The sequence below is a fragment of the Mirounga leonina genome, unplaced genomic scaffold (genome assembly GCF_011800145.1).
Source record: "Mirounga leonina isolate KUSES-001 unplaced genomic scaffold, KU_Mleo_1.0 Mir_168, whole genome shotgun sequence".
Taxonomy (NCBI): Eukaryota; Metazoa; Chordata; class Mammalia; order Carnivora; family Phocidae; genus Mirounga; species Mirounga leonina.
Genome location: NW_023270426.1, coordinates 13081547 through 13095133, shown reverse-complemented (window position 1 = coordinate 13095133; position 13587 = coordinate 13081547). Strand labels below are relative to the sequence as shown.

The following is a 13587-nucleotide window of genomic DNA, read 5'->3' as shown; positions in this document are numbered from 1 at the left end:
AGAAAAAAATTTATATAAATGCTCAGAGATTCCAAGATTATTAGCTTCTTATAATTGATAAAAGCACATGACAAATTTTCTGATCCACTTATTCCACGACATAGAAAGTATTCCTTGATAAAATTCAACCTTAAAAACAAGAAAATAATTGTGTAGTTAATACCACTTACAAAATAAGTAGAATATTCAGCTAATGTGGTTCAAAAGGATCCATATCAAACAAACTTTTAAAATATCACTAACAAATTCATTTTGTATGTGAATATTCATCAGTGAATACAATTATATTTAGCAAATACAAATATTATTATTTGCCATCTTGAACTTAAATATGAACTTCCAGCCCAGCCAGAAAGGACTGCAGAATGGTCAGTTCATATAAGCTTAGGTAGCTTTTTAAGAGAAAGATTATTTTTTCTTCTACAATGTACCTGGTCTTTTGCAAGAACCATTTTTTCGTATGGTTCCCCACTGTCTTCCTTATGGTCCAGAGTCTCTAGTTTTTCCTCCAGCCAGGAAACTTGCTCAAGCAGTTTGGATTTTGTTCCTTCAGAGGCTGCAAGCTAAAGACATTTCTTGTAAGGGCATGCAAGCACAGTGATTTTTTTTTTTTTTTTTTAGAGCTCCTTTTAAAAGTCTAATTTATAAATATTTTGCCTGCCACTGATATCTATTAAACATGAAAATGCCTTCTGGACTATTCCTCATAGCTGACAGAGATTGGTATAGAGAGATAAGGAAATAGTGTTGACTTTATTTTTATTTATAAAGATCTTTCTGGGCAAGGGATGAGACTACATAGTTAAAACAGGCAGAGTGATTTCTAGTGCAACAAGCTCAACACTCATCTTTCTGGTGTTTTAATATTTTACTTTACTTGTACAGCTGAAATCTGAATTGTGGGTTATACATTGTTCTTGGAGCTTAACTCTTGGGGGACTACAGCTCTTTAGAAAGAGTAGGAATTCTGACTCTTTTTTTTTTTTTAATTTCTTTTTAATTCTATTTCTTTTTTTTTTTTTTTTAATTTTATGAATTCTGACTCTTTTGAATATTCACCATATAAGCAGCCTAAGGGAAATGCAGGAACTTCAAGTTAAAGTCTGATCAAAGACAGATCTATGCTAAACCATAACCAGAAAATGTCTACAGATGACTGTCTTTGTTTCACTGTTTGTAGATTCCTCTTGAGAAAAGGGTAGTTTGATAGTGCCTCGTTCCTTAATTCCCTTGGAGAGCCCCTGGACTAGCATTTCCTTTCATTCAGACAGCTTATTGTGCATTTTCTCTGTAGCTCAGCAACAATTCTGAAAGAGTCTCTGGAAAGGGACACACACCTTGTATTCATTCCAGTTCCCAGTGTGTCCTTGGAGGCATGAATTATCTTTAAATATCTCTTTCATATTATTCCAAGTGTTGTTGTAAAGCAGACTGTCTCATCTTGAAAAGTGCAGCAAGTTTTTAAAGACAATTTACCAAATAGGGAAGCAGAAGCATGAAGAGGTTGGTCTTAAGGTGGGCACATCATATATATACCGGCATAGAGCCAAATCCACTCATCCTCACAATCATTCACTTCACAATTATTTGTTTAGTTGGCACTCTGCCCAGCCATTGCATTATGCACTGGAGATTCTGAAAGTGCCATGTGGAGGACCAGAGGGGACACATATGTCATGAACTATTGGCTATACCTTTCGGCTCTCAGTGACATGGGAGACCATAGTGCTCCCCATGGACAGTGATGCATTTAACTCTTGAGTACAAAATAGTTTGGAGATGTAGCCTGGTTTTTCTAGGCACCCGTCTATTTATTCCACAATATAGTGTAATGACTAAACACACGGACTCTTGAGTCAGACCCTTGGCGTAAACATCTCACTTTCCTACTTACTATCTATGGGATTTTGGCAAGTTTCTCAGTCTCTCTGGGCTTGAATTTCCAATCTGTAAATGAGAATGGGGATGAAAAGAATACTACTTACCTCACAGGTTTGTTTTGAGGAGTAAATGAGTTTATGCAAGAGAGATACTTAGAATAATGCTTGAAACATATCCTGTACTTAGTACCTATTATTGTTATACTTTCTTCTACCTCCTCTAGATTACAGTAAGTATTGATAGTATTGATTGTTTTATTCAGATATTTATTATTTATCCAATTATAAAACAAAGTATCTGAGGACATCACAGCATTTTTGGGCCAGTTACCCTAAACTTGAAATGTATTCAGTTCACTTACTTCCTGCAACCACTATGGTGTTCAGGGGAAAAGACCTCTCTAGATCCGGCATTTTTTTTCTCTCAAATATAGTTTTTTTCAGTCTGACCTATTTTGTTCCCATATCCTAGCTGAGCTGTCATTGAGCCAGGCACCATTTGGTTGTCTTTCTTTTAAATCTACCTTCTATTGTTTTCAGGCTTTTATTCATTCATTCAAAAGATATTCACTTATTCACTCATTTGTTAAGGAGATATGTTGAGCAGTTATTATATGTAAAACTTAGAGGTAATATATGAGAGTAATATTGCTTATACGCTCAAAAAAATTCCCACTTTCCCCAGAAAGGCAGACTATTTTAGAACTGTTATGTAATATGAACATATTTAGGTGGATAATAAAATGACATTAATAATTTACTGGGTACTAACTACATATCAAGTGCTCTGCGGAACCTTTTGTTTTCACCTTTGTTTATCTCAATCCCGCTTCATACCCATTTTGCAGATAAGGGAATTCAGTAAGTTCAGTAAAGTTGTATAACTTGCCCAAGGACACAGCAAGTAAGTGTTGGAACCCAAGCTTTCAGCAGTGGACACTGGGTCTGACTCCCTAAACCCAGATTTGACCCCAGCTCCTAAAGTGGGGCCTGAGAATCATGAGAATCCTATCCTCTTTGCTGCTGATTGATTTAGGAATCAAGGCCTAAACCAATTAGAGTCTGGCTTTTCTTTGATCACAGTTATTGTATGAGGAGAAGTGATCTAGTTTGGATCCCTCACACTGCACAGGAGGAATTTTGATGATTTGGAGAAGCAATCTCTCTCACCTACGAGATATGAATGCTATTGTAGTCATCCTATAAACATCCAAGAAACCAGTATATGATGAAGCCACGCTCTGAATGGAAGAGTGGACAACATTATTGAAATGTTTTATCAAATAATCTTGAAGCATGTCCTTGGACTCACACAGAGTGAGCTAATAAGCTTCCTTATTGTTTAGAAATTGAATTTTCTGTTACTTGCTACCATAAGCATTCTGTTGACAATTCCATTCCATTCTATTGTCTGATTCCAAAGTCCCATGTTCTTGACCACAAATAAGTCAAATCTATGGAACAGCAGCGGTAATTAACATTTATTTGGTAGCTATACCATACCATACATTCTGCTGGATGCTATCTTGACATAAGTTACCTTAGTCCATTGCTCAAAACTCTATGAGTTTTGTTTTTATTTTTTGTTAATTATCACCATTTTAAAGAATGAGAAACTAGATGCTTTTTGGAGTGAATTAACTTGCCCACAGCTAATGAGAAGAGATTGGATTTGGATCTACATTGATCTGCCTCCAACTCTGGGTTCTATATTATATCAAACCCTAACTCTAAGGCTGCCTGCACAGATGACGCCCCCCCACCCCCCTCCCCCGGCCCGCCCCGCTAACTACGTGACCCTCAACATTCTTTCTCAGCATGTTTACCTATTTACCTGAAAGAGATTTATTTTCTTTTATTCTAAGGCCTGAGAACTCTATCCTAACATCTTTCTTCTTTTTTTATAGACACCAACACCATCTTTTTTTCTTTTCCTTTTCTAAAGGGCCTCTGTCTGACTGTCCCTTTGACTCAGATATATTTACTGCGGGCTTAGCTTTACTCTAAGAAACCTTGACTTGGAGTCAAGAGATCTATGTTTTAGTCTCAGTCCTACAACTCACTGACACTAGGACCTTGGAACCCGTAATAGGATTTTACATGCTACTTTGCTCTATTTTTATAGGTTATTTCTCCAGTCATATGTGTTCAAACTAGATTGTAATTCCCCAGAAGGATGAATGAAGAATTCTGTCAAAACTTACGGACACAGTCGAATTGGCCAGGAACAATCTTTGCTAAGATCATTCTATTTATTAACTTTTTAAACTTAATTTTCATATGTATGTATCAGCACCTCACAACAGCAGGATAAAGAGATCTTATTTTTTCTTCCACATATGGATACACTGGGGGCAAGAAAGAATAATTTCTTGTTGTGTTCCTTTTTATAATGATGAAACTGTTTATCGGCATAAGATGATATTCTCTGAGCTCTCTTTGAAAATAGCCCAAATAAGACTGATAATCCAAAAGGATAGAAGAGAAAAGAGACGGGAGGAAAATGAAATAAAATAAAAGTTACACATCAGAGTTCTTTTTTTTCAATTTAAGCACTGCCTGAAAGATTATGCTCTATTGCTGAGTCACAAGATGTTAGTTGCCATTTTGAATTCACTCCATTGTTTTGATGGAGGTTTTAGGACTTTTTAAAGTCTAATTTTCAGTTCAGAAAGCCTTTAGGAATGCCGTCTAAATTCAAATTCAAATTATGACATAGAAAAAAAGGCATCAAAGTAAGTAAGAGGAAATCCAAGGTATCATAATTGAATTTTAAAACCTGGGGACCTTGGGCATTGCTTCTTTTTTGTTGCTTTCTTTTTTTTTTTTTTTTCATAAGAACCACATGGTTTTACAAAGTAATTGTTTTGGGGAGCACAAAAACAAGTTTAGTCCAATTAGTATCAGTATCTGCTTACATAAAGAGAGTAGAAATACATCCTCTTTAGATGACCAATTTTCATGTGTCCTAATTGGTCACTTTTGCTGAAACATAGGTTCACATGATGTTGGAAGGCTATTGTTCTACTTCTGACTCTTTTTGACAAACAGGTACCTTTCCCTTCTGCCTGTGGTTTTAACAAGTTTGGAGGGAAGAGATGACTTGAAAAGTATGAATAATATTTGTCTTAAGACTTACGTAAAACAAAGGGGCAACTTCCATATTATACCTTTGAGGCTATGTAAATCCACTAAAAGAAAATCAACTTCCAATATTTATCCTGTTCCATAAAAGAGCATTATAAAAGTATTGTAATACAGTTAAAAGTGAAAGAAAGGTAAATTTTATCCACTGTATAGTTTATTAACAGAGTCAGTAAAGGGGACTAATATATTTTAGAACTGTATTCAAGATAGTAGTTAAAGCAAAATGACTTGGACTTCACAGAAGTTGGCAGGGTAGGAAGCTCCAGGAATAGGTCCTTCCACTTAAATAACCATTGAGCTGGTAAAACCTGTCAGAACCAACCATTTCAGAGCTCTGGAGTCTAGTAGAATGCCGGCAGCATCCAGGAAAGTACTGGATGAAGAAAGAGACTGGCATTCAAGGAAATCTCTGTCAGGTCACCTGGCTTACTGCAGAGATAATGGAACAGGAGACTTTGATGACCACACATGAGAAGAAATACAATCTCTGGAAAATTAATTTGGAAAAGTAACTAAACAAATATACAACTGCAGTCCTCAACAAGTAACAATAGCAATTCTTGGGGAAAGGTCAGGGAAGAACCTAATTTCCAGAGTTACCACACTACAGTATTCAAAATGTCTAGTTCTCAACAAAAAATTTCAAAGCTTACAAAGTAAAGTATGGTACATTTACCAAAACAAAAACAAAAACAGGGGGCGGAGCAAGATGGCAGGGGAGTAGGAGACCTGGATTTCGTCTCCTCTCAGGAATTCAGCTGGAGAGGGATCAAACCATTGTGAACACCTACAAACTCAACAGGAGATCGAAGAAAGGAATAGCAACAACTCTCTGAACAGAAAAGCGACCACTTTCTGGAAGGTAGGACGTGCGGAGAAGTGAATCCGCGGCGATATTCGGGAGGATAGACGGTGGGGGAGGGGCCTCCGTCGGCCCCTTCTGGCAAGTGATAGAGCCGCGGAGCACAAAATCGGAACTTTTAAAAGTCTGCTCCGCCGAGGGACGTCACTCTGGTGGCCAACCGGGGGGTGGAGCCCTCTGGGACAGTGTGGTCTCAGGACCCTCGGGGTCACAGAAAGACCGGGGGTGCCTGAGTGCGCCAGAGCTCCCAGGTAACGAGCAGGGAAGCCGGCTGCAGAGGCGGAGCCCAGGCGCGGGCTCTCAGCTCGGGGTGGCCATTGACCGGGATCCGCGGCCCAGTCGGGCCCCTGCTCCTCCAGCAGGGACCCCACAAGCGGCAGATCCGGGGAGACTCACCTTGCTCCCCCGGGAGGAGCCGCGCGGGAGTGCACCGCAGGGCTCTGCTGGGTTTGGAGACTCCACCCGGGGTCGGGTGCCAGAGATAGAGGCGCGCGGTCGCAGGCCGGGTGAGCACGGAGAGAGGCCGGAGACCGGGGAGACGGGAGTGACTGACGGCTTTTCTCTGGGGGCTCACTGAGGAGCAGGGCCCCGAGTTCTCGGCTCCTCCGGGCCGGAGATTGGAGGCCGCTATTTTCACTCTCTGCCTCCAAAGCTGGACGGAAAGCTCGCAGGGAACAAAAGCCCCGGAGAGCAAACCCGAGCAGATGACTTAGCCCGAACCCGGCAAGGGCGGGGCAATTCCGCCTCCGGCAGAGACATTTGGAAACCACGGCAACAGGCCCCTCCCCAGCAGATTAGCGAGAACAGCCGGCCAAGACCAAGTTTACCGATCAATGAGAACGGCAGAACTCCAGCGCTAGGGGACTAGTGCACATAGAATCCACGGCTTTTTTACCATGATTCTTTAGTCTTTCAAAGTTAATTTTTTTTAACTGTCTTTTTTTCTTTTCTTTTTTTTTTTTTGAATTTTTCTTTTTCCCTTTTTCAACCAATATCTTATTAATCCCTTTTTTAAAAAACATTTTTATTTTTCATTTTTAGAGTCATATTCTATCCCTTCATAGTAGTTACCCATATTTTTAGCTTATATATATGTTTCTCTCTTTAAAATTTTGAGATAGTTTCTTCTAACAGATTAAAATATACCCTAAATCTCTAGTATATGGTGTTTTCTATTCCCCTGCCTGATCACATCCTCTACCTTTTTTTTTTCTCTTTTTCTTTTTTCTTTTTTTAAATCCTCTTCTTTCTTTTTTCAAACTTCTTATCAATTCCTTTTATAAAATTTTTTATAATTTCCATCTTTACAGTCATATTCCATCCCTTCATCATATCAACCCTTATTTTTGTACATATATAAGTTTTTCTTTCTTTAAAATTTTGGGAGGCACTTTCTTCTAAAAGACCAAAATACACCCCAAATCTAGTGTGTGGCACTGATCTATATACCATATAGATCATATTTGATCACATTCTGGTTTTTCTTTTGTTGTTGTTGTTTTGTTTTGTTTGTTTTTGTTTTTATCTTTATCTTTTTTTTTTCTTTTTCTTTTTTCTCTCTTTCCCTTTCTTATCCCACTGCTTCAGGTCTTTTCTGATTTGTTTAAAGTATATTTTCTGGGGACATGGTTACTCTGCTAGCATTTTGTTCTCTCATTAATCTATTCTCCTCTGCACAAAATGACAAGATGGAAAAAATCACCTCAACAAAAAGAACAAGAGGTAGTACCGACTGCCAGGGACCTACTCAATACGGACATTAGTACGATGTCAGATCTAGAGTTCAGAATCATCACTTTAAAGATACTAGCTGGGCTTGAAAAAAATATGGAAGTTATTAGAGAAACCCTTTCTGGAGAAGTAAAAGAGCTAAAATCCAACCAAGTAGAAATCAAAAAGGCTATTAATGAGGTGCAATCAAAAATGGGGGCGCTAACTGCTAGAATAAATGAGGCAGAAGAGAGAATCAGTAATATAGAAGATGAAATGATGGAAAATAAAGAAGCTGAGAAAAAGAGAGATAAACAACTACTGGATCACGAGGGCAGAATTCGAGAGATAAGCGATACCATAAGACGAAACAACATTAGAATACTTGGGATCCCAGAAGAAGAAGAAAGAGAGAGAGGGCCAGAAGGTATAATGGAGCAAATTATAGCAGAGAACTTCCCTAATTTGGGGAAAGAAACAGGCATGAAAATCCAGGAAGCACAGAGAACCCCTCTCAAAATCAATAAAAATAGGTCAACTCCCCGACATCTAATAGTAAAACTTACGAGTCTCATAGACAAAGAGAAAATCCTGAAAGCAGCTCGGGAGAAGAAATATGTAACCTACAAGGGTAGAAACATTAGATTGGCAACAGACCTATCCACAGAGACCTGGCAGGCCAGAAAGGACTGGCATGATATATTGAGAGCACTAAACGAGAAAAATATGCAGCCAAGAATACTATATCCAGCTAGGCTGTCATTGAAAATTGAAGGAGAGATAAAAAGCTTCCAGGACAAACAAAAACTAAAGGAATTTGCAAACACAAAACCAGCCCTACAGGAAATCTTGAAAGGGGTCCTCTAAGCAAAGAGAGAGCCTAATAGCAACATAGACCAGAAAGGAACACAGACAATATACGGTAACAGTCACCTTATAGGCAATACAATGGCACTAAATTCCTATCTTTCAATAGTTACCCTGAATGTAAATGGGCTAAATGCCCCAATCAAAAGACACAGGCTAACAGACTGGATTAAAAAACAAGACCCATCGATATGCTGTCTGCAAGAGACTCATTTTAGAACCAAAGACACCCCCAGATTGAAAGTGAGGGGGTGGAAAACCATTTACCATGCTAATGGACACCAAAAGAAAGCTGGGGTGGCAATCCTTATATCAGACAAATTAGATTTTAAACCAAAGACTGTAATAAGAGATGAGGAAGGACACTATATCATACTTAAAGGATCTATCCAACAAGAAGATCTAACAATTGTAAATATCTATGCCCCTAACATGGGAGCAGCCAGTTATATAAGGCAATTTATAACAAAAGCAAAGAAACACATCGACAACAATACAATAATAGTGGGGGACTTTAACACCCCCCTCACTGAAATGGACAGATCGTCTAAGCAAAAGATCAACAAGGAAATAAAGACCTTAAATGACACACTGGACCAAATGAACTTCACAGACATATTCAGAACATTCCACCCCAAAGCAACGGAATACACATTCTTCTCTAGTGCCCATGGAACGTTCTCCAGAATCGATCACATCCTAGGTCATAAATCAGGTCTCAACCGGTACCAAAAGATTGGGATCATTCCCTGCCTCTTTTCAGACCACAATGCTTTGAAACTAGACCTCAATCACAAGAGGAAAGTCGGAAAGAACTCAAATACATGGAGGCTAAAGAGCATCCTACTGAAGAATGAATGGGTCAACCAGGAAATTAAAGAAGAATTAAAAAAATACATGGAAACCAATGAAAATGAAAACACAACTGTTCAAAATCTTTGGGATGCAGCAAAGGCAGTCCTAAGAGGAAAGTATATAGCAATACAAGCCTTTCTCAAGAAACAAGAAAGGTCTCAAGTACACAACCTAACCCTACACCTAAAGGAGCTGGAGAAAGAACAGCAAATGAAGCCTAAACCCAGCAGGAGAAGAGAAATAATAAAGATCAGAGCAGAAATCAATGATGCAGAAGAATGAAACTGGACCATTTCCTTACACCACACACAAAAATAGACTCCAAATGGTTGAAAGACCTCAGTGTGAGACAGGAGTCCATCAAAATCCTAAAGGAGAACACAGGCAGCAACCTCTTTGACTTCAGCCGAAGCAACTTCTTCCTAGAAACATTGCCAAAGGCAAGGGAAGCAAGGGCAAAAATGAACTATTGGGACTTCATCAAGATAAAAAGCTTTTGTACAGCAAAGGAAACAGTCAACAAAACCAAAAGACAACCGACAGAATGGGAGAAGATATTTGCAAATGACATATCAGATAAAGGGCTAGTATCCAAAATCTATAAAGAACTCATCAAACTTAACACCCAAAGAACAAAGAATCCAATCAAGAAATGGGCAGAAGACATGAACAGACATTTTTCCAAAGAAGACATCCAAATGGCCAACAGACACATGAAAAAGTGCTCAATATCACTCAGCATCAGGGAAATCCAAATCAAAACCTCAATGAGATACCACCTCACACCAGTCAGAATGGCTAAAATTAACAAGTCAGGAAACGACAGATGTTGGTAGGGATGCGGAGAAAGGGGAACCCTCCTACACTGTTGGTGGGAATGCAAGCTGGTGCAGCCACTCTGGAAAACTGTATGGAGGTTCCTCAAAAAGTTAAAATTAGAGCTACCATATGATCCAGCAATTGCACTACTGGGTATTTACCCCAAAGATACAAAAGTAGGGATCCGAAGGGGTACGTGCACCCCGATGTTTATAGCAGCAATGTCCACAATAGCCAAACTGTGGAAAGAACCAAGATGTCCATCGACAGATGAATGGATAAAGAAGAGGTGGTATATACATACAATGGAATATTATGCAGCCATCAAAAGGAATGAGATCTTGCCATTTGCAACGACGTGGATGGAACTGGAGGGTATTATGTTGAGTGAAATAAGTCAAACAGAGAAAGACATGTATCATATGATCTCACTGATATGAGGAATTCTTAATCGCAGGAAGCAAACTGAGTGTTGTTGGAGTGGGGGGTGGGGTGGGAGGGATGGGGTGACTGGGTGATGGACACTGGGGAGGGTGTGTGCTCTGGTAAGCGCTGTGAATCGTGCAAGACTGTTGAATCTCAGATCTGTACCTCTGAAACAAATAATGCAATATATGTTAAGGAAAAAAAAAAGAAGAAGAAGAAGGTAGCGGGAGGGGAAGAATGAAGCAGGGGAAATCGGAGGGGTAGACGAACCATGAGAGACGATAGACTCTGAAAAACAAACTGAGGGTTCTAGAGGGGAGGGGGGTGGGAGGATGGGTTAGCCTGGTGGTGGGTATTGAGGAGGGCACATTCTGCATGGAGCACTGGGTGTTGTGCACAAACAATGAATCATGGAACACTTCATCTAAAACTAATGATGTAATGTATGGGGATTAACATAAAAATAAAATAAAACAAACAAAAAAACAAAAAAACAAAACAAAACAAAACACAAAACACACAAAAAAACCTTAATGAAAACCGTACCTGGAGAAACTCAGACATTGGAATTTTGGACTTACTGGACAAATACTTTAAATGAACTATGTTAAATATGCTAAAAGAGTGGAAAGAAACCATGGAGGGGGGGAAAGTAAAGGAAATCAGAAGAATGACTTATGAGCAGATAGAAGATAGGAATAAAGGAATAGAAATTATAAAAAGAAGCCAAGTAGAAATTCTGAAGTTGAAAAGCAAAATAGTTAAAATGAAAAATTTACTAGAACACTTTAAGATCAGAGATAAGCAGGCAGATGAAAGAATCAGCAAACTTGAAGGTAGAGTGAGTGAAATTGCCTCGTCTGAGGAGCAGAAAGGAAAAAGAATAAAGAGAGATGAATAGACCTAAGGGACCTATGGGGCACTACAAGGCATACTTAAATACACATTATAGGGGCAAATAACTAAAAAAAGATACAAAAAACCCAAAGTGAATCAAAATGGTATACTAGGAATAGTTAAACACAAAAGAAGGCAGCATTGGAGGAATTGAGGAACAAAAAGATGTTAAGATTTATAGAAAACAAATAGCAAAATAGTGGAAGTACATACTTCATTATCAGTAGTACTTTAAAAGTAAATGGTTTAGGAGTGTCTGGGTGGCTTAGTTGGTTGAACGTCCTACTCTTGATTTTGGCTCAGGTCATGATCTTGGGGTCCTGAGATCAAGCCCCAAGTCCGGCTCTGTGCTCAGCATATAGTCTGCTTGTCCCTCTCCCTCTGCTCTTCATCTGCTCTCTCTCTCTCTCAAATAAATAAATAACATCTTTAAAAAAAATAAATAAAAGTGAATGGTTTAGACTCACCAGTTAAAAGACAGAGACTTATGGAATGGATAAAACACATGATCTAACTATATGCTGCTTACAAGAGACTAACTTCAGACTTGAAGAAACAAATAGGTCTAAAGTGAAAAGATGAAAAAAGATATTCCATGCAAATACTAGCCAGAAGAGAGCTGGGGTGACAGACAAAATAGATGCTATGTCAAAATTAGTACCAATTACAAGGAAGGGTATTATATACTGATAGAAGTATCAATTCATCAAAACTATAAACATATATGCACCAAATAGACCCCCCAAATATATGAAAAAACCATTGACAAAATTTAAAGGAGATATAGTGGCAATAAACAGTAATAGGACTTCAATACCCCGCTCTTAATAATGTATAGAACATCTAAGACAGAAGATCAGTAAGGAAATGGACTTGAACAACACTTCAAACTAACTAGACCTAATAGATATGTATAGGACGTATCAGCCAACACCAGCAGAATACACTTTCTTCCCAAGTGCACTTGGAACATTCTCCAGAACAGACCATATGTTAGACCTAATGTTAAAAGGATTGAAATGATACAAAGTACCTTCTCCAACCAGAATGGAATGAACTAGAAATCAGTAACAAAAGGAAAACTAGAAACTTTGAAAATGAATGGAAATGGAAATAAAACAACACATTCTGAAAGAATAAGTGAGTCAAAGAAGAAATCACAAGAGATATTAGAAAGTACTTAGACACAATTGAAAAGAAAAGCACAACATACCAAAACTTAGGGGATGCAGCAAAGGCAATACCAGAATAAAATTTATAGCAGAAAACACCTACATTTAGAAGAAATGTCAAATCAACAATTTAACTTCACACCTTGAAGAAAAAGAACAGACTAAGCCCAAAGCCAGTAGAGGGATCAAATGATAAAGACTGAGAAGATAAACAAAATAGAGAATTGAAAAATAAAAGAAGTGATGAAACCAAAAGTTGGTTCTTGGAAATGATTCCCGAAGTTGACAAATCTTTAGCTATATTGACTTTTTTGAAAAGATTTAAATTTATTTTATTTATTTATTTGACAGAAAGAGAGAGAGCACAAGCAGGGGAAGCAGCAGACAGAGGGAGAGGGAGAAGCAGGCTCCCCGCTGAGCAGGGAGCCCAACATGGGGCTCTGTCCCAGGACCCTGGGGTCATGACCTAAGCCAAAGACAGACGCTTAACCGACTGAGCCACCCAGGGGCTATGCTGACTTTTTAAAAAAGAAAGAAAAGTCAAAAATAACTGAAAAGAGAAGTAAAAGTGAGGACATCTTTATCAACCTTCTAGAAATTAAAAAGATTAAGAGAGACTATGAACAGTTGGATGCCAGCAAAGTCGATTATCTAGATGAAATAGGAACATTCTTAGAAATACACAAATTAGCAAAACTGAGTGAAGGAAATGTAGGAAATCTCAATTGATGTACAAGAGAGTGAATCAGTCTAACAAATACAAGGAAGAATTTATTGAGAAAATGCAGTAATGAATATAGCTTGTTGTGCAACCATAGTTTAACGGCAGATTTTTAGCCCAGGGTGTATTTCTTTGGAACTTTTCAAGATGTCATACATTTCATTTCCTTTCTGTTTTGTTATTGACATGTGACTTTATAAATCTACTTTTGTAACTTTGGTTAATAATTGT

The 13587-nt window shown here is 38.4% G+C and overlaps 1 protein-coding gene across 1 annotated transcript in view; it reads right to left on the bottom strand.

Moving 5' to 3' along the window:
* The window catches only part of CCDC192 (coiled-coil domain containing 192), a 208077-nt gene that overhangs the window by 143514 nt on the left and 50976 nt on the right, over positions 1–13587 (bottom strand). The window contains exon 6 of the mRNA XM_035015036.1: positions 432–563. Within this exon, the coding sequence (XP_034870927.1) occupies positions 432–563 (132 nt within the window). The remainder of the gene's footprint in view (positions 1–431; positions 564–13587) is intronic.